The 17,621-nt window shown below is 43.4% G+C and overlaps 1 protein-coding gene across 10 annotated transcripts in view; it reads left to right on the top strand.

Moving 5' to 3' along the window:
• Positions 1-17,621, top strand: part of EPB41L3 (erythrocyte membrane protein band 4.1 like 3) — a 261,674-nt gene that overhangs the window by 85,469 nt on the left and 158,584 nt on the right. The window contains exons 1-2 of one of the 10 annotated variants that reach the window (XM_077135913.1): positions 6,240-6,506; positions 13,407-13,541. The exons of 6 other annotated variants lie outside the window; for them this stretch is intronic. In XM_077135913.1, coding sequence (XP_076992028.1) covers positions 13,466-13,541 — 76 coding nt within the window. In that variant the 5' untranslated portion in view covers positions 6,240-6,506; positions 13,407-13,465. Of the gene's footprint in view, positions 1-6,239; positions 6,507-13,406; positions 13,542-17,621 lie in introns of those variants that run through there. 3 more of the 10 variants (XM_077135912.1, XM_077135915.1, XM_077135914.1) reach the window with 3 other exon arrangements.

Here is a 17,621-nt window from a genome sequence, read left to right as displayed (position 1 = left end):
GAGACATTCCTAATTATACTAGGAAAGTGGAGAAAATAAAAATAATTTTAGCAAGGATGTATTTTAATACAATGAAACTTACCCAATACATATTGACCCTGCCTTTATAGCTAATACTTTCGTAAGAGTCCGAAGAGAGAAAGGAGACAAATATGGATTCTGATGAATAGGAATGTGATTTTTAATGACATGTTGGTATGTCTAAACCTGCTGCCTCTCAAACATAGACGATTTTGAGCATTTTGTGCTGTATCTGTACTTATTGACGGTTTTCATTTCATTTTGCATCAGTGCTCTGAATGTATAAAGAAAGACCCCTGAAATGATGTATACAAACTCAGAATAAAGAGAGCATCTGCAAGCTTTAATGAGCTGTAAATTTAACACTATTCTTAGAGTCTAGAAACTCTTAAATGAATTTTTATTTCAGAAGGGATAAGCTTGTTGCTTCTGAATTATGCATTTCTCCCTGCGCTTCTTTTATTTGTGGTCTCCAGTGGCTCAAGACTTTGTGTCCTGATTTTAGGGACTGTGTTTGCAATACAAGAGCCTGATGTTATCCCATGCATAAAACAGTCCTCAGTTAGTTACTGCAAATGTTGTTACCATTCTACTAAGGCAGCTTAGGTGGAAAATCAGTTAACTTAAAGGACTAAAGAATGTAGAGATATTTTGAATAACATAATGTTTTATGTAAGGTAGTCTGAGACTGTTGGAGAGGGAAAATTATTGTTTTCTGCCCTTTAGAGTAGCATTTCTGCAGTTTGGTCAAGTTTCATTATTCCTCCCAAGCCTAATGTCTGAAACAAAGTTCAGATGGATTCACTGGAAAGATTACAATTTCTTCCTGGAGTCTCTCCCGTGATACTACCAACAGGACTGTCAGTGAAGCCTGCAAATTCTGTCCTTGCCTTGGGTACCAGGTTGGAGTTACCTTCCAATTTCTTTCATTATACTTCTCCTTTCCATGCAGAAGAGTTTATTGTTTTATTTCCTGATGAGACTTAAATGGTAAGTTTTTCATTATTGCTTTTACTCAGCAGGTGTTAAGATGTGATCTTGCCTTTTTATTTTATGGACTTCTATTATTTTTTAATCATAGGGATTTTAGAAATAGTCCCTTATTTTATACAAGAGGAAACAGAGCCCTCACAGTGACAGATTAGTTCATTACTCAATATCCATTCATTCACTTAACAAAAACATTAAGTGTTTGGCTTGCAGTGTACCAAGTGAGGCACTGTGGGGAGACAGAGATGGCTAAGAGGGACTCCTGCAGGATTTCACCAAGACAGAATCAAGTGTCATTACAGAGATGTGAGCAAATTATAGTGGGAGCTACGTGCTGCTGATGAGTCGATTTTATTTTTTGGCATTTCTTCTCTCCATATTTGTGCTAGGAAAAATAGCAACTACAAAAATGTAGCAGAGAGCCTTGGTAGAGTCCAATGATAACTGCTTCCCAAATTTACCAGTGAACAGCAGTGCGGTGTTTACTCCAAATTTTGAATTCATGGAACATAACAATACTTAGCTAGGTATTTCTCATTTAGTATTCTAACATCCTTCTCCCAAGAAACTAGTCATACATATATTATTTCTGATATTTCTCTACCCCCAGAAAGGCTAAGATTCATGAGTTATGGAGAAAAGTGTTGTTTCCAGTTTTTAAAAAATATGACAAGAAAATGAACGGAAATGTGATGAAACCATCTGTCTGTCTTCGTGATAATGCCAACTTAGTGTTTATTGTAAACAGTATGATTTGTTTGAGTCCACTTTTAAAGTAAGAGTGTACATGCATAAAAAGGGAACCCTTTCTTCATTCGTAGACCTTACATACAATCTATACCCAACAGCCTATATGTGCATATGTGAAATGTGTAATTGTGTTTCTAGCATGCATGTGGGCCTGATGGGAAACTACTGCCGTTTTCCCCAAGTTTCTGTCATCCGGTAATTAACCTGCACCTTTACCTGTCACTTGGGAGTCAGGTCAGCCACCGCCTCCCCCGTGACCTTACCCAGAACAAGGCCTGGTCACCTCCTATCAGATCCTTGCTATATGCCCATCCATTCTAGTCTTTGCAATGCCACCAGATTGCTTTTCCTCAAATGTATCCTGCTCAAAATTTTCCAAAGCTGCACACCTACAGAATACAGGTCTGTAATCTCCACAGCAATACAGTAACAGTAATTCTTCTACCTTCTCTCTCATACAACCTGACAAAAACCCTTCCCCTCCAGGCAAAGTAGTCTAACACCCTCACCCCTTCTTTTTATAGAGAATTTCCCTGCTCCAGAAACCCATGCCAAGATTTCCCCCCTTGCGGAGGCCTGCTGATAGACCAGCCCTCCCCCACCCACCCCCCCCCCATATCTGGCATCTCTAAAGATGGAGTTTTGTTTTTTCATCACATCTTTGGTATCCTGTAGTAAATGCGATGTTTTTGTGAATCCATTTTTTTCCTCCCTAAATGAGTCTGTGAGCTCCTGGAGGGGTGCCCTGGGGTATTTAGAGATGGCCTGAAAATTAATAAGTATGTCTTGGTTACTAGGTTAAAGTTAAGACATTGTAACACAACAGGAATTATGGAAATGTTTATCGATAATGATGTCCCTATTAGGCTGGGACCGGTAAGCTAAGGAGTCCACCTGTAACTATGGACATTCATTCTGGGGTGGAGGTAGGTCGGGGTCGGTGCAGCGGGACCAGGAAGGGGTGGGAGATAGTAAGTGAAAGACATGGAACTCTAACTTCAACCTTTTAATTCACATCTGCTCTAGTAACAATATTTCTTGAGCACCTAGCATGTGCAAGATATGATCCATTTGCATTCATTTTTCCTTTCAAGAAGAAAAACAAAATCACTGTAGTCTGTAGGCTAACAAATAACTCACCTGAAGGTAACGAACCACCCCCCCACCCCCACCCCCAGCCCCCACTCTCCCAGCGGGTTTCTGGGAGGGGTGAGGAGGGAAAAGAGAGAGAGAGAGAGAGAGAGCATCATCAGGTAAGCGGAAATCCAAAGGTTAACGCCAATGGCAACGGTCTCCAGGCGTTGGCCCCTGAAGCCTGACCCTGCGCCAGGATGGAGAATACAGTTACAAATGTAACTGTCCTGAAGTCCCGCGGCGCCGCCCTCCCCCGCAGCTGATGGCGAAGGCGGGACCGAGGTTGGCTTTTCCCGACGCGGCCCCTGGGCGTGTGCCCCGCCGCCGCTCGGCAGAGCCTCGTCTCTCCTGCACAGGGGGGCGGGGGACAGCGGCGGAGCGGCCCTCCTCGTCGGCGCCCTCCCCACGCCGCGCCGCGCCCGCCCGCCCGCCGCCCGAGCCTCCTGCGCACAGCGGGGAGAACGCCAGCTGGAACCCGCTCCCCACGCTGCGGCGTGCCCCGCGTCCTCGCCGAGCAGAGGTAACTTTTCTGCCTCCCGAGTGGAGGGGGTAGGGGACGCGCGGGGCTCTCCCCGTTTCCGATCTGCGGAGGACGTGCCCGAGGCCGGAGCGAGGTGCGCCGGGCGGTGCGGCTGACGCGTGGCTCGGGCGCCGCCGGGCCCCCGAGCTCGCCCGATCCACGCGTCCCAGCGCCGCGGCCCGGGCTCCTTGCCGCCCGCCGGGACCATCGCCCACCCACCCCCCAGCCGCGGGCCGAGCCTCTGCGCCGCGTCCCTCGCCCGGGCCGAAGCGTCCCGCCGCGCTGCAGCATCGCCGGTGGCGCGCGGAGCCTGACCGCGGTCCCCGGCCTGGGGGCCTCCCGCGGAGCCCTCGCCCAGAGGGGCGACCCTGCCCGGCGGCCTCTTCTCTCGGCTCATTTTGGTGAATTCCCCCATTCGGGGCGCCATGTTTTGAGTTCCCACTTGGGTGGGGGGCGAGGCGAGCGGGCTGCGGCGGGCCGGCCCCTCCCCGCCGCGCAGCGGGGCCCGCAGGGAGGGGAGGGGAGGGGGGGGTGCGACACTGCGGCGCCGCCAGGGCGGGGGCGGGGGAGGACGCAGCGCCCGCGGCGGCTGCGGGCGGGTCCTGGGGGCCCCCGAGAGCGGGCGCGCGGCCAGGAGGTGCGCTCGGCCCCGCGCATCCCCGCCGGGAGCAGGCCGGCCGCTTTATGTAACTTCCCTGGCTTTGCGAACTGGGCCACCGACCCCCGACGGGCGGTGGCTGCTGCAGCCCAGCCCTGGGGAGGGGGTTGCGGGGTGGAGAAAGAGGGTGCTCTTGGCCCGGACACCTGCGTAGCTCCCTCTCTTGCCCTCGCAGCCCTGCCGGCCGCGAGGTGTCGGCGGGCGCGACTCTGCAGCTGGTGGGAGCCGGGAGGCCGGGGTCCAGATCGCTAGAGTTTTGTTCTTACTGGGTTCCGTGAGGGTGTTTCCTCGCCTTTGCCGGAGGGGCCCGCTTTCTTGGCTTTCCCCTCTAGTAGAGCCCTTTTTCTCCCCCTTCCTGTCCCCCTTTACTCCCCCCCCTCCCCACCCCCCAAGTTCATGGCTTCTGCAATGCGGTGGGTGTGGTTACAGAGTAAATTTTAACTCTGGTCCTTTGCGGTGGGAACATTCTCTCTTCTTCTGTTTTTATCTTTAACGACACAAAGTTTTCTAGGGGCTTTCTCTCCAGCTGCAGCCCGGGGTGTAAGTTGGGAAGGGAATGTTGCAAAGAGAATGATGAAGGACACATGTGGTATCAATTACGTGTGGAGGGCTGGGTTGGGCACACGGAGAGCGTCAGGCAGGGCTGCTAATGCAGCGGTTCCGTGATGTTTTTTGAAGTTTGGTGTTTCAGGTTTTTTGCATCAGTCTTGTGAAATTGCCTTTGCAGATATCCCGTCAGTCTTTGTGTGCGTGCGCGTGTGTGACCTAGTTGAGGCTCTCTTAGAGGCCAGGTGTGTGCTGGAGCTGCTTTTGGTAACATTTAAAACTTCACACCATGTGCTAAATACATTTTGAATTTTACACTGACTTTTAAAGTCCGGAGGAAACAAAGATGATAAAGTTCTGCTTATTTCTGGGAGCCATGGAGAAGGAGAAGCACCATTATAGTAATTTAAGCAGAACGGCTCTATTGAGAAAAAGGACATCAAGCTTCAGGGAACTCTGGGAGGTAGCTTTTATTTTGGCTCAGAGAAGGTTTTTTAAACGACAAATGTTAATTTTGGCATTAAACCTTTACAACTGTAGTTGGAGTAACAAAGTTAATTGTGGAAGGAAATAAATTCTAAATTGGAGATGTGTGAGTTCAATTTGTTAATTTCAAAAGGCATTAGTGGAACTTAAAAGAGCTGAATACTAAAGGCTGTCTCATTTGCATTACTCGTCATTTAGAAAAATAAAATATGGATGCACAAGTTACTGCATAAAGTGTACCTAGTTTATCACTTTGGGCAAATAATGAGTTTTGCAAAACAGCCCATACTGTGTGAATGACATCTCAGTAATGAGAAAGGAGTACCAACTCTAATCTGCAAACTCCTTTTAGGGAGAAGGATTGAGGAGCTTTAGGTTAAATGTCAGTGTCTCAGTGAAATACATTTAATTTTTAGTCATTTTTTCTCCATGAATGCATTTTAGTTTAAAAGCATTTTTTTTTTTTTTTTTGGTTAGTTCTTAAACAGTACTTGGACTTTGGCCAACTTTGAATTGTGCTGAAATAAGAGATCAGGGATATTTTACTTGATCAGATGTTATGCTGTATATGCATTGGTTTGTTAAATTAGTTGGTCAGATGCGTTAAGGGGCCATCTCAGTAGAAAAGAGGCAACCATTCATGTACTGAAAGATGCGATATCATCATCATCTGGGGAATCCTTTATGGGATTTATTATATATTGTATTAAATATGGTAGGAACTTGTTCAAGGACTTTTCTTCCGTGCTGTAAAATATGCATTCGTCTTTTAAGTTGATAGTTTCCAAAAAGAGTCTTAAAATTTACAAGTTGGTAATCATGTCCTTGCTGGTGAAAAACAAACTCTAAGAGTAGACTGAAAGTTAAATGTACCTTTCTCTTTTTCATGAGAATTTGACATATAATGGGGAGCATGGGTTTCCTAAGCTTTCTTTCCTGGTCATGTTTAGATACTCTAGTCTCTTCCAAGTATGCCACTATACTTTTTTATTTGAGTGTCAGCTCAATTATGGAATATAGGCTTACCATTGAAAGCCATGAATCAAATTTATCTTTAGCACCACTTCATTTAGAGAGTTCCTGACTGGTGCAATTGCTGCATTTGTTTCTTTCCAAAGGCTAGCTAGCTAGCTGCTAATTTCTTTGGAATTCGGCAAATTCCTGGTGGGTTCTGCTGTTCTTTGCTGTCATTTGATTTGCCTTGGCTGCAAAGAATGATATGCTCAGAGGCGAGCCCTGGAGCAGTGAAGTCACTGCTGTGCCCTGCGTTGTGACATCACTATGGCTCAAAGGAAACAAGGGTGGGGCAGGCACAACCAGATGTCTGAAGCATTTTCTGGCTTTAACTTTGCCTGATAAATGAATGAAGCGTTCCTTTCTCAAGTTGAACTGCGCCATAAGGTATTGTTTGGAGAAATGGAAGGTAGAAGTAAATGTAAGACATGTTACATGGGAGAGTGTGTTTCATAGATCAAGTTAGAAGAGAGTTTTTTTGTGTGTGAAATGGTAGAAATGAATGAATATTCTTTTTATTGGGGAGAATACAGTCTTCTTCAAAGGGGCTATTTGAAAAATTATCAAAGTGACAAGAGTAATGGATCTATATTTTTATTTATGCATAGAGTCAATGTGTTTCTTACTGTTCTTTGTACCAAATTAGAATTCTTGCTAAATTCTTTGTTTGGATTACCAGTGTTGTCTTTTGAAAGAATTTAGTATCTATAAGGTATAAATTAATTTCCAAGCAGGCAGTTTTTTTCTGATTTAGTTTTAAGCGGGGAGTTGATAGTGTTGGAACAAGGGAAAAAGCTAGGGGTCTCACAGTTAAGATATTTTCAGTGATCTGGGGGAATTGTTTTCCATTTACGTTTTTGTTATATTTTTAAATTAATTTATAATTTAGCATTTTAATCCCAGTTTGGCACAGAGATTATCCCAGATAATCTGTCCCATTTCACCCAGACTGAAATTCTGAAACTATAAGATAGCTATATTTTGTTTTCTGATTTAATGTGATTATGAGCATAAAGAAGTAAAGAATCCTAAGAATAACTACAGATGTTCATTGTCTTTTCTGTACTTCCTTGTTAAAATGACTGTCATTTTTTCATGTGAATATATAATGTGTGTTGGAACTTGGAGCACTTCTCCATTACTTAACTGTAATGTGACTATTCCATAATATATTTCAAAAGCAAAAGGAAGAATGACTAAAGTAGAGAAGCTGAAATAGTTACAAGAAACTGCAGATTGCGTGGTTGAAATGTCTTTAGTACTGCATTTTTAGACCTTGGGATGGTTTGTTAAATTGCATACTCTAGAATTGTAAGCTTCTATTGGCACCAAACCCCTAATCCTTTTGTAATTTGCAGTACAGAGGAAAAGCTGACAACTTAATTTTTAGATTGCTGACATTTTGATACATTGTTCTTATAGCCCTTCCTTAGAAACTTGAAAAAAAAAAAAACAGGAAAGAAAGAAGCAGTGGGGTCTGTATTAGACCTAGACAACAAATGAAATATTTGAATTGCCTCATGCATGTCTTTTTCTCTCCAGTTAGATTGGATGGGTGCTTGATATGGGTAGGAATTTATTTATCTTTCATCCCCAAACCCAGTATAGCATGGAGCAAATATTTGTGAAAGTGAATGTAAATTGAAGCCTTTTGTGACTGGTGCTCCCTTATGAAAAAAATATATGTTTGAAAAGGCTTAAAAGCACTGCTTTATTTTAAAATGAATATTACTGGACTTATCTGGGCAGTCATTATTTTTAATGGCATCTTCTTAGTAACGAGTTCGCTAGCTTTATCCATGCCTCAAATTGGGTAGTTTATGGAGGTTTTGCCATATCAGAGAAGAGGATACTGCAGGTACCAAGGAAACAAAGAATGGTTTCTTTGAGGGAAGAACTGCAGGCAGCTTGCTTCTCCTCCTGCCAGCTCTAATTGATGTGTTGGAGGACATCAGTAGAGAGGGACCTCTCAGAAGAGGAGGAGAAGGCTCAGATCGACTCAGGACAAATGCCGAAATGGATTAGTGTTGGGTGATGACATCGATCCTGGCTTTGAACTAAAAAGAGCAAAACTATCTTCAGTTGCAGATACCTGCTCATGCCTCACGTTTGTACATACGGTGTTTATATTATTAAACTGAGCTTCTTTGTATTTGATTCAAGCCCCATATTTCATCATTTCTAAAATGAACGTGTATATTTTTCACGTTTTAACATCTCTGAAATTGGGATGTGGCTTGTAGTTGTCAGCTATGGATTAGTCATGCCATAGGTGTCAGTGTCTGTGAGTGTCCGTTGAATATCGGAGGTTGGATGTCTGCTGTTTGGAAGAAAATCCTGGAGACAATAATAGAGCACTCTTTTAAGAAATGATGGCTCACCCATGCTCTTGGTGACCCCACAGATGTGTGGAATGGCGCAGAAAACGATAAGGCTGAGTCAGTGTGTAATTAGAAGAGCTGGAATCTGAATTGTGAGTGCTACATAAAAATAGTGTTGGCTCTTACAATCCATGATGATACCAATTTTATGAACCTATGGTTTCTCACTTGGCTATGCACGTTATCTTAAATATGCTTTATAATATTCAGTACTTATTTAGGTGGCCCGGTCTGTAGATTGGCAGTTACGTTTCTTATGTACATCACTTTATAGGAGAAATCTGTTCAGTGGTTTTCATTTTCCATTTTGAGTTTCCCATTGTGGCCTGTTGGGAGGTGGTTTGATTTTTGATAGATTTTAGTGTTTGAGGCGGCATTGCAGCCAGGACATCCAGAAAGCAGAAGGCCTGCATTTAGCTGGAATGTAGCCTTTACCCTGGAGAATAGTGGGAGATGAGTTGAAGGATGCAGCATGGGGTTTGATTGTGGAAAACTTTTGGATATGAGACAAAGGGTTGTTTTGGACTTTGCTAGATGGTGGGAGCCTCTAAAACTGGTTGAGTGGGAAAGAAGGTTGCTCATCTTCTCTTACTTCTTAGAGTAGAATGTATTGGAAGGTGATTCTGGGAGGTGAGCATCTTTTGTTGATGAGCTGTTCCAAAAGTTTGATGCAATGGTTTCTCTTCTCAGTTGTTGATATTTTGGCAACCTAAACCAGATGTTTTTCTGGACATAGTTATTGGAGATTAAATATTACTTGTAGACTGGGTGGAAAACGAGATATAAGGAAGGTAGGTAGGAAAATAAGATACATGGGAAGTGAGATATAAAAGAGTTATAAGAAAGATCCTTCCAAATAAAATATCTTTGTTATTTCAGGTATTAAAAATAGCACACACTCACTTAAACATTTACCCAACAATACTGAAAAACAAGAAGAAGTAGTCTTCCCTTCTGGAGCCAGTATTGTTGATATCTTTGGTGACCATCCTTCCAAGTACATCCACTGGATGTATAATATAGAAAGGTCAGGACTGGGATCCTAGTCTCACTATTTCAATATGAAACAACATGGGTCTAGTTGCTGAACTTCCATGAGTCTGTTGGCTCATTTATAAAATGAAGTTGATGCTTTCATCTCAAGGGTGTTGTGAAGATTAAATGATACTGTGTTCAGTGCTTTGCGTCCCTAAGAGTCTAGTAAATAGTTGTACAGACCAAGAGTTAACATTGTCACCTGGCTTCTGTCCATTCCAGGACCTGCTTATGAGCTTGACCCTTGGCTGGTGACTAAGAATTTCGCTATTGGGATGGTTCCAACGGTCCTCAGATAAGAGTAGCTCATTGTGCCTAAACTGTTCATTCAAACAATATGGTGTATGCTGCACACCTACTTTCCTTCTGGAGGGCTTGAATTTTGGTACATGCCAGGCAGGGGTTGCCTCACTCACTAGTCCCCATTGAACCTCTAGGGCGCTGAGTTTCCAGAAAGTTTCCCTGGTTGGCAACATGTTGCATGTGTTGTGACAGCTTATGACTAGAGAAATTAAATGTGTCCTGTGTGATTCTGTGGAGGAAAGAACTCTGGGAAGGTTGTTCCTGGTGTTCCTCAGATTTCAGCCCATGTACCTTTTCCCTTTGCTGATTATGCTCTGTATCCTTTCACTGTAATAAATCTTAGCTGCGTGCATGATTGTGTGCTGCGTCTTAATGAGTCTTCCTTGTGAGTCATCCAGTCTGGAAGTGGTATTGAAGACCCTTGATATCATAGAAGTAACATTATTTTGCGTATTCATAAATATGGACATAGTATTTTACATGAGCCTTCTTTTTTTTTTAACATGGGTAGGCACCGGGAATTGAACCCGGGTCTCCAGCACAGCAGGTGAGAAGTCTGCCTGCTGAGCTGCCATGACCCATTCTACATGAGCCTTCTTAAGTACTGGTGTGACCATTTTCTTTTTATTGAACACTGTGTCCTGGAAAGCGTTTTCAGGCACCCAAATCTGTACCTATATTCACATCATTTTTAATGGGAAATAACTATTTTGTTCATCTGGTTCTATGCTGTCCCAGTGATGGATCATTAACTTAATGATTATTTGTGTCCTTGTCTTTTAGCAGCTCCTTCAGCTACTTGCTGCCTACCCTTTTCAGCTTTCTTTTGTAGCACACGCATCACAGGGCTTGTGGTGAAACAGAATATTATGCAAAATTTAAATCTCTAATGATAATTATGTGCGGTTGAATGTTGTATATCAATATTTAGTTTTAACTAACCAACCAAACCTGTACTTTGGTTGTTTCACTTTCCTGTGAAGTCTCTTCACAGAGGGAAGACCTCTTCCAGCACAGTCTAACCTTGAGTTCTCAGGGTCCACTGTCCTTTCCATGGGCATGTCCCAAGGGGCTGTAGACACAATAGTCTGTAATGGAACTTAACTCTTGTTTGGGTCAGGCTTAGAGTCAGGGCTAATTCAGGAACTGTGTAGGATTCGCTGGCTCGAAGAGACAGGAAAAAATAAGCTTTCCTTGCTCTTGTTCTGAGTTCTGAACCCTTGTCTTCAGCATTAGAGTCTATTAACAATGGCAGATTCAGATAAAAAGTTTCAAGCAAATTCTCCAAAGATGGGGCAAGAAAGCAAGGTTGTGTCCGGTCTTTTCTTGGAAACAAGTCTTGTCTTCCCCACATTCATTTTCACACAGTTGAGGAAAATCACTTTATCTTCCTGAAGCGGGTTTTAAAGGAATTTGCACTTCTAGACGTCTATTAGGTTACGCTGTTGTGAAGTCTGTTAACCAAAGAATAGGTCAGAGGTTTGCCTGCTTTCATATAATCTGTACCTAATGTTGTCACATCACAGTGATATTGAGAGTGTTTGGCAGTTTCATCATGGAGAATTCCTGATGAATTTTGCGTATTTTACACATTATTTTGTGCTATTTGGTGATAGCTTTCATTGATTTTAGTTTAGTGGGAATACCCTTGGGTGTTGAAAAAATAAGAGTAGAAGATTAGAAAAATAACGGTAGACTAATTTGTCTGCTTGAGACTTTCAGAAAATTACTTTCCCTAATTCTTGAAATATGGGTAGTAGTAATCCATGGGGGCAAGAGTTGTATTGTAGAATAAAGAAAATGTAACAAGCTACAGAAGATGTGGATGAAACCTTTGCTGCTTTTTGACTAGGTGACTTGGCAGACACTCCATTTATTTGGGCAGCTAATTCCCCAGCTGTAAAATAGGAATAATGGTGTTCGCCTCAAAGTTGAAATGAAATCTGTGTCCAGAGTTTTCTAGAACCGTGCCCCATGAGAGTAGGCACATAGTAAACATTTTCCTATTGCGACTAGTTATATGTTGTTAGCCTACTTTGCTTGTGCTTAGGGACCACTGTTAGGAATTGTGAGAATCCAAAAGTGACCCTCCAGGGGACTATGGAATTTTGTGAAATTCCTTCACAAACTCCATAATCAAAAAGATGGCTTTCAACGGGAATATAGAATTTCTTCTATATGAAACTCCAAGTGATCGTAATAGAGGGAGAATAAGACACAGTGGTTTTCAGATTTCGGTGTGCTACAGCATCACCGGTGGAGTTTGTTAAAAAGCAATTTCCAGGGCGCCTTCCAGAGATTCTCATTGAATAGTTCTGGGGTTGGGTCCACGCATCTGTATCTCTAGTGATACCTCAGTGGGTTCTTATGCTGTCATCCCTGAACCACGTTTTGAGATACTCTGTCTTAAAGAGCTGTGTCTTTAGACTCTCCAGCTTATGGGCTGTTGTCAGATAAGCATTTAATCTGGAAATAATCTGGAAAAAATAATACACTGTAAATAAGTAGTGCTGATGTTTGAGAGTAGGCTATAAGCGTAGAAACCTGGCCATGGGATCAGACAGCCTGGGTTTCCATTATGGCTGGTCCATCACTTAGTAGTTTCATGGCCCTAAGAAATAATATAAAATTTGAAAGGTTAAGGAAGTAGGATAAAGTGTTAGTTTTCTTATCAACTAAATAAGGGTAAGAGTAAGTTTTTCCCCCATCATGGCAGCTTTTTACGGTTCACACCTAGCATTGTCAAGCTCACGATCTTGGAGTCACCTTTAAGAGTGTTTTAAATCTAAGATAATATTTGTGGAAAGATTTTTATAAAAGATGGAAAGAACAAATATTAGTAAATTAAATTTCGTAATATCTTCTTTCCACCCAATTTCCAGTGAAATGTTCCTCGGGCACATTTATTGGTTTTATCAGTTTGCCGTCCTATCTGTTGTTTCTACATGCCCTAATTTAAGGGTTGGATTTCAACTCAGTGATCGCGTTGTCTGTGGCTTCTCCTGGCTGTGATTGGAAAATGCCATATTTGGTCCTATTGGTATAGTTAGACACCTTTACTACTTCTCAGAGCAAGGATAGCTTCTTGGGTGAATGGCTCACCGCCCCCCCCCCCCCCCCAGCCTTGATGGAATTCCACCTTCCCTGTTTGTCTCTGTGAATGTTTTGTGACCCACCAAGGTGAATCTAGGTCTTCTCCACTCAGGCCAGCTTCCTTCTAATAATCTTTTCTCCAAACGACTCTAGTTTAAGTATCTCCTGGCTCAAAGAAACAAGAAAAACAAAGCAAGCCCATCTTTTGACCCAGCAGCCTCCTCAAGCTTAGTGCTAATGTTTCATCTCAACCGCTTGAGTGTGAGCCAAACTGCTTTGAAATTATGATCCATCCAGACATAATATTTATTTGGTAAAAGCAAAAATTAACATTAAAAGACTCACCGAAGTATACTGAAATATGCATTTAAACCGAAAAGACTGGTGCCCTGAGCGAAAACTGGCACTTGGAGCCTCTGTAAAGTTTTGTTCCTCCTTCCATTCATTTATCCATTGGTTTGTTTATCTCACACAGGGGTCCAGAATGCTCACCATGAACTGGCACCGTGCTGGGTCCTGGGGCTACAGTGACAGATGGAACAAGCAGGACCTGTGTCTCTTAGAACCTGTATTTTAAGCAGGGGGACAGGCAGTGAGCAGATGCTTTCAGGTAGTGGGGTCTGTTGCATTCAGGGTCCGTTCACAGTAGTGGTGGGTGTAGGAGACTTCTTTAGATACTATTTGAAGAGTACTTAACATTTTATTACACTTTTCTCTCCGTTCTCCTGTGCACCCATTTTCTGTATGTGCAATGTCATTTCTAGCTCATAAACGCTACAGGGCAGCATGCTGTCTTAATCATCATGTCTTAGGGCTGGCACAGCACTTTTATACACAGGGCTCCTCAGTTACTGCTGAATATTAACGTTACCAGGAAGCTAACAGAGCTTGAGCTTCAGCCCTCCTGACCCCCGTTACAGAATCCGTTTCTAAGTTTGCTCCTAAGTTAGACTTCATAATTTTATATCTTTTTCTTAAAGAAGGCTCCCCAGGTTCTGAAAGTCTCAGCTCGCACAAAACCTGGATCTGCCTCTGATCCTGACCTGTGTTAAAGTTGCTCCTTTCCTGAGTTTTGACTGCAACTCCAGCTCAGCAGTATCCAGACACCATGACCATATACCAACTAATCCCATTTCGAAGTACTCCACGAGAGACATCTGCAGCCTTGAATTTATTTATGACTTGACTAAAACAAATCAGCTTTCAGAGCAATAAATTCATACGTAAATGTGCAGAACCACCCTTTTCTTCTTCCTGCAGAGTTGTGACGATTCAACAATGTTCCAACAATGTAATGGATGGGAAAGCACTTTCTGAGCTATGAAGATGTATACGATAATAATTGGCAGTTTTGTTAGGGGTTGGTAAAGAAGGAAAACTTTGAGGGGAAGGAGCGTGTTTAATTTATTTCATGCTCTGCTCCCACAGTGGTGTGGCTGGCATAAAGCAGGCCCGTGGTGACACGGTGACCAGTCCACACAGCAGTGCCTCCGTGGTGGCTTGGCCATTGCAGATCATTCTGACACGTGCTGGGGCAGAGGCAAGGGGCGCTAAATGAGAGGGTCACTGGAGGAGGAGAGAGTACTGTCTACTTGGAGACCTGAAGGACAGGAGTCTGGCATGGGATGGTGTGGTAGTTAGATTCAGTTGTCAGCTTGGCCAGGTGAAGGCACCTAGTTCTGTTGCTGTGGACACGAGCCAATGGTGTGTGAACCTCATCTGTTGCTGATTACATCTGCAGTTGGCCGGGTTGGAGGCGTGCCTGCTGCACTGGATGACATTTGACTTAATTGGCTGGTGCTTAAATGAGAGAATGCAACATAGTACAGCCCAAGTAGCTCGGCATTCCTCATCTCAGCACTTGCAGCTCAGCCCAGGCATTTGGAGATGCAGAAAGAAATCACCCCGGGGCAAGCTGTTGGAACCCAGAGGCCTGGAGAGAAGGCCAGCAGAGACCATCCTGAGCCTTCCCACGTAAGAAGGAACCTCAGATGAAAGTTAGCCACCTTTCCTCTGAAGAACTAACAAAATAAATCCCCTTTTATTAAAAGCCAGTCCGTCTCTGATGTGTTGCATTCCGGCAGCTATGGTAGACCAGAACAGATGGGGAGGAGGAGGGCAGCCTGTGGGTCTAGAGCAGGGTGGAGTGGAGGATGGCTGAGGCCACTGCACAGGGGCCAGAAGGAAAGGGCGACCTCAGTCCGTTTAAAGGATTGAAAGAAATTTCCTTTGGCTAGGCAGTGGGATGATGGGGGCCCAGAGAGAGTGGGGGAAATGGTGAGATGAGGTTGCAGAGGGAGCTGGGGTCAGAGCGAACTGTGCCATCCTGAGGATAATGCGGATCAGTGAAGGGTTCTGCCTTGATGAAGGGCACAGTAAGGTGTGTTCTTAGGAAAATTAATAGGCCCCGCATAGTAATCTAGGGACTTTTTAAGAGACAGTATGTTCTTGTGGTTAAGGTGATTATTTTTTGAGTCTTTTTTTGATTGAATGAATCTAACTAACGTACTAACAAATCTTGATATCGCAACAGTCTATTTTTACGATTTGACACAAATACTCAACCTCAAAAACTTGCCTGCCTGTTTTTTATGAAATGAGAGCAGTCACACGTCACAATATACTGACAGCAACCCTGTGAATAAGGTTCTCTGCACGTGATAAGTGTTCAGTAAGCAGTGGCCGTGTTACTGTCTGGAGAAGAACTGGTGTGGTCTGAGCTAAGTAGTGTTGGGAAGCGTTGAATAGTCTGAACAAGGTTTAGGAGGTAGAATTAGGAGACTCTGTGCTGTGTTGGGCCTGGGCGATCCCTGAGCTTACATCCAGCAGAAGAGAGGGTTGGCGTTGTCAATGCTGGTGCAGAGGGGAGGGGTTCAGCCTGCACTTCCCGTGAGATGTGTCCAAGAAGAGAGGCCTAATGGCCTTTATACTTGGGTGTGCAGGCCAGAGAGGTCCAGCTTAGGCATCAAGGCTCAGCATCTTCAAAACAGGATGAAAGCCAGAGAAAATGAGGTTGCTGGAGAGAGGGTAGCATGAAGAGAATCTAGGATGGGGTTCTGAAGGGGTGCATTTTGGAGGGCCCAGGGAAATAAGGAATGCAAAGGATGGAAACAAGAGGAAAAGAAGTCAGCGAAGCCAGGGAAGGTCTGTTCTTGGAAGAAACAGTGTCCTGTGCTCGTGAGCATTCAGGTAATGCTGCATCTGGAACGTTCCTTTTGGTTTGCAATGATGATGTTGACTCTATGCAAGAGGGTTAGATGTTTTTGCTGCCGGGCACACTGATTTTTCCAGAGGTCACTGAGTCCAGACCACAGTGGGTTCAGGATTGAAAAATACGGCAACAGGAGGACCTACTCACCCTGGTTCTGCATCGATGTAGGCATGCATTGATAGTTATAAAAAAAAAAAATGGCACAGCCATCTTTATCATGCTGGAGGTGAAGCATGAAATATGTATTTTTCTAAATCCCATTTTTTATCCACGGTGTTTTACTTTTTAAAAAAAGTATATCAAGAAGCAAAGGTGACATTGCTAAAAATACCTATCTTCTATGTAGCTGAGGGGCTGTATTTAAAATTGTGACAGGCGGCTCAGCTTTAAGCGCTAAACATAGATTTGCTGTATTTTCTTTTATGCAGCTCTTTTCTGTTGAACATAACAGCCTCTAATGTAGATTTTCTAAGTACCAGAAAAGTGTTGACAGCTTTCTAATTCCTGTAATTTTCTCCCTTTCGCCTCCTGATAACAAATGATTCTACCGGTGGTAAAATGTTTTTCATCATAGCAGAACCAACATACTGGTACCATCTTGTCCTTTACTTAAAGACAACTTCCAAGATGACCTGAATGATTAACTAAGAAACTGGAGACTGAGATGTGATTGAAGATTTAAAAAAATACATCATTGTGAAATATTTCTGACAGACAGAAAGGTTGTGATGCAGGGAGCTTACACTTGAAAAAGTTACCCAAATAGAAATCTCCCAAGTTCCCCTCCGCAGTCTACATACCTTTTCTCCCAGAAGTAGGCATGATTTTGAATCTGTGTTGATTTAACCATGAATTTCTTTATACCCATCTACATTACTAAACTATTGTTACTGTCATTCAACTGCTTGTAGTTTTGCATGTTTATAGTATTTTAAATGGGGTACTGAGTATATTGTTCCACAGCTTGCTTTTTTCCCCCAATTTAGCATCTTATTTGTAATGTTAATGTATGTAGTTGTCCATTTGTAGATTATTCAGGAAATTTAGTGGAGACTGAGGCTCCCTAGCTGGCTCTCTGATCTTTGAGCATGGCTCTGCTTCCATCTTGGAGTTGCTGTTCCCATAACCTGAAACACTGTCCCGGGGTCTCTCATGCAGCTTGCCCCCTCCCCTTCTGTTCTAGTTTGCTAGCTGCTGGAATGCAATATACCAGAAATAGAACAGCTTTTAAACAGGAGAATTTAAGAAGTTGCTAGTTTACCGTTCCAAGGTCATGAAAATGTACCAATTAAAGCAAGTCTATAAAAATGACCAAATGAAGGCACTAATAAGAGGTTACCTTCACTCAAAAAAGGCTGATGAGGTTCAGGGTTTCTCTCGCAACTGAAAAGGCATGTGGCAAACGTGGCGATGTCTCCTGGCTTCCTCTCCAGGCCTCTTGCTTCATGAAGCTCCCCAAGGGGCGTTTTCCTTCTTCAT

This window comes from Tamandua tetradactyla, chromosome 18 (genome assembly GCF_023851605.1).
Source record: "Tamandua tetradactyla isolate mTamTet1 chromosome 18, mTamTet1.pri, whole genome shotgun sequence".
Classification (NCBI taxonomy): domain Eukaryota; kingdom Metazoa; phylum Chordata; class Mammalia; order Pilosa; family Myrmecophagidae; genus Tamandua; species Tamandua tetradactyla.
Note: the sequence above shows the minus strand (reverse complement) of the source record. Positions and strands in the feature narration are given on the sequence as shown.